This window comes from Microtus ochrogaster, unplaced genomic scaffold (assembly GCF_000317375.1).
Source record: "Microtus ochrogaster isolate Prairie Vole_2 unplaced genomic scaffold, MicOch1.0 UNK47, whole genome shotgun sequence".
In the NCBI taxonomy this organism is placed as follows: domain Eukaryota; kingdom Metazoa; phylum Chordata; class Mammalia; order Rodentia; family Cricetidae; genus Microtus; species Microtus ochrogaster.
The window spans coordinates 964,940-966,844 of NW_004949145.1; the positions used below are offsets into that span (position 1 = coordinate 964,940).

General features: G+C 46.7%; 1 protein-coding gene across 3 annotated transcripts in view; it reads right to left on the bottom strand.

Annotated features, from left to right (window-relative positions):
- Nucleotides 1-1,905, bottom strand: part of LOC101992095 (zinc finger protein 28) — a 38,463-nt gene that overhangs the window by 5,497 nt on the left and 31,061 nt on the right. For all 3 annotated transcript variants that reach the window (XM_013354525.2, XM_013354526.2, XM_026777140.1), the window contains 3 exons: nt 1,763-1,889; nt 1,531-1,626; nt 259-419 (listed from right to left, as the gene is read on the bottom strand). In XM_013354525.2, the coding sequence (XP_013209979.2) occupies nt 259-419; nt 1,531-1,626; nt 1,763-1,889 (384 nt within the window). The remainder of the gene's footprint in view (nt 1-258; nt 420-1,530; nt 1,627-1,762; nt 1,890-1,905) is intronic.

Genomic DNA, 1,905 nt, shown 5'->3' on the forward strand with positions numbered 1-1,905 from the left:
ACTGAGATCATGCTCAGAGTTCTCAGACACTTGCTCTACATCAAACTTCTGTCATCTGAAGAACACGTTTGTGACTCACCCCCTCCATCTATCTGTACACACACACACACACACACACACACACACAGGGTTTTACCATATGTTTTAATATAATATAACTCTTTTCTCAATCCATCCACAGGAAATAGTGTATGCAATGGGAATTTCTCCACTGCCCAAGGAATCATAAAAGGCTGCCTGAAGGTTACCCCTGCTTACTCTTGGTGTCTGGAACACAGTATCTTCACCCCAGTTTTCTCCTAACACAGAGCACTTGGGTCTGCGGGGCAGGGGCTGGTTTCTCCGTACTGCCTGGGATAACTTTTCTTCACTTAAGACCTCTGGAGGGAACTCCTTTGTCTCCTGCAAAGCCATTAAGTCTAAAAGGACATGAACAAAGCAAACAGCTCTTACTATGTGCTGCATGGTGGGGGGAGGGCACATATGTGATACACAGGTATACATGCAGGCAAAATACCCAGACACACAAAATCATTTTTTTAAAATAAAAAAATACAGGAGACAGAGCTAGAGAGACAGCTCAGCTGTTAAGTGCACTTGCTACTCTTCCAGAGGACCGGGGTTCAATTCCCAACACCTGAATGGTGGCTCACAACTATAACTCCAGTTCCAGGAGAGCTACTGTCCTCTTTGCAGGCACCAGTCATGCATGTGTACAGTACGCAGACATATGCACAGGCAAACAGCCACATACACAAAGTTATTAAAAAAAAAGACAGAGTGACAGAGGAAGACCTGTGACCTCTGGCCTACATATAAACACACATACACACAGGTGTGTTCACCTAAACAAGCATATGTGTACACACATAAACACATACATACATACATATATTTTAAAAAGATGAGTCCATAAGACTGAAAGGCAAAGGAGGGATGTAGAGAAAAGTAACTTGTCTGTAAGGGGATGTAGTTATGCTGGAGAGCAGAGAGGGAGCATGAAGATGGCAAAGCCCATGCTGACAAGGTGATGTGGGAAGGTCATTTGTCAATCTGTTGTTTCATTGGTTAATCAATAAAGAAAACTGCTTGGCTTGATAGGTCAGAAGATAGGTAGGTGGGGAAGACAGAACAGAATACTGGGAGGAAGAAGGCAGTGAGGTAAGACGCCTCAGACAGACGCGATGAAGCTCTGGCCCAAGATGGACGCAGGTCAGACATGCTGAATCTTTCCAGGTAAGACACCACCTCGTGGTGCTACACAGATTATTAAATATGGGTTAAGCAAGATATGAGAGTTAGCCAAGAAGAGGCTAGATATAATGGACCAGGCAGTGTTTAAATGAATACAGTTTATGTGTTGTTATTTCGGGTGTAAAGTTAGCTGTGCGGGGAGCCAGGCGGGACGAAAAGCAGGCCTGCCCGCAGCTCCTTCTACAATGAGGCCGCAGTGTCTGCTGGTGAGATTGTGAGTCTGCAGGAATGAGCTGGGCCAGCAGCAGCCCCACTGCCCCACGTCCTCATGCTCACCTGGGCAATGGCCTCTTGTCGTCTTTCTTTTCATCATCCAGGGATCTTTCCCTTGCTCCAACAAGGTAATCATATCTGGCTTCGAAGCACAAAGCCCTAGGTCCATAGAAAAACAGAAGAAAGAAAAACAGGATGTGGTCATGCTGGGGTCTGTCTCAACTTGGAATGACAGGACAGAAGAGGGTGCTACAGGGACTAGGGGAGGCGGGGGCAGGAGTGGGGATCCCCTTACCCACTGACACCAGGTTCCTGTAGTTGTCCAGCATCACCTTCCAATATAGACTCCTCTGCTCGGAGCTGAGCCATTCCCACTCCTCCTGGGAGAAAACAACAGCCACGTCCCCAAATGTGACCAAGCCCTGAAATGACAAAAAC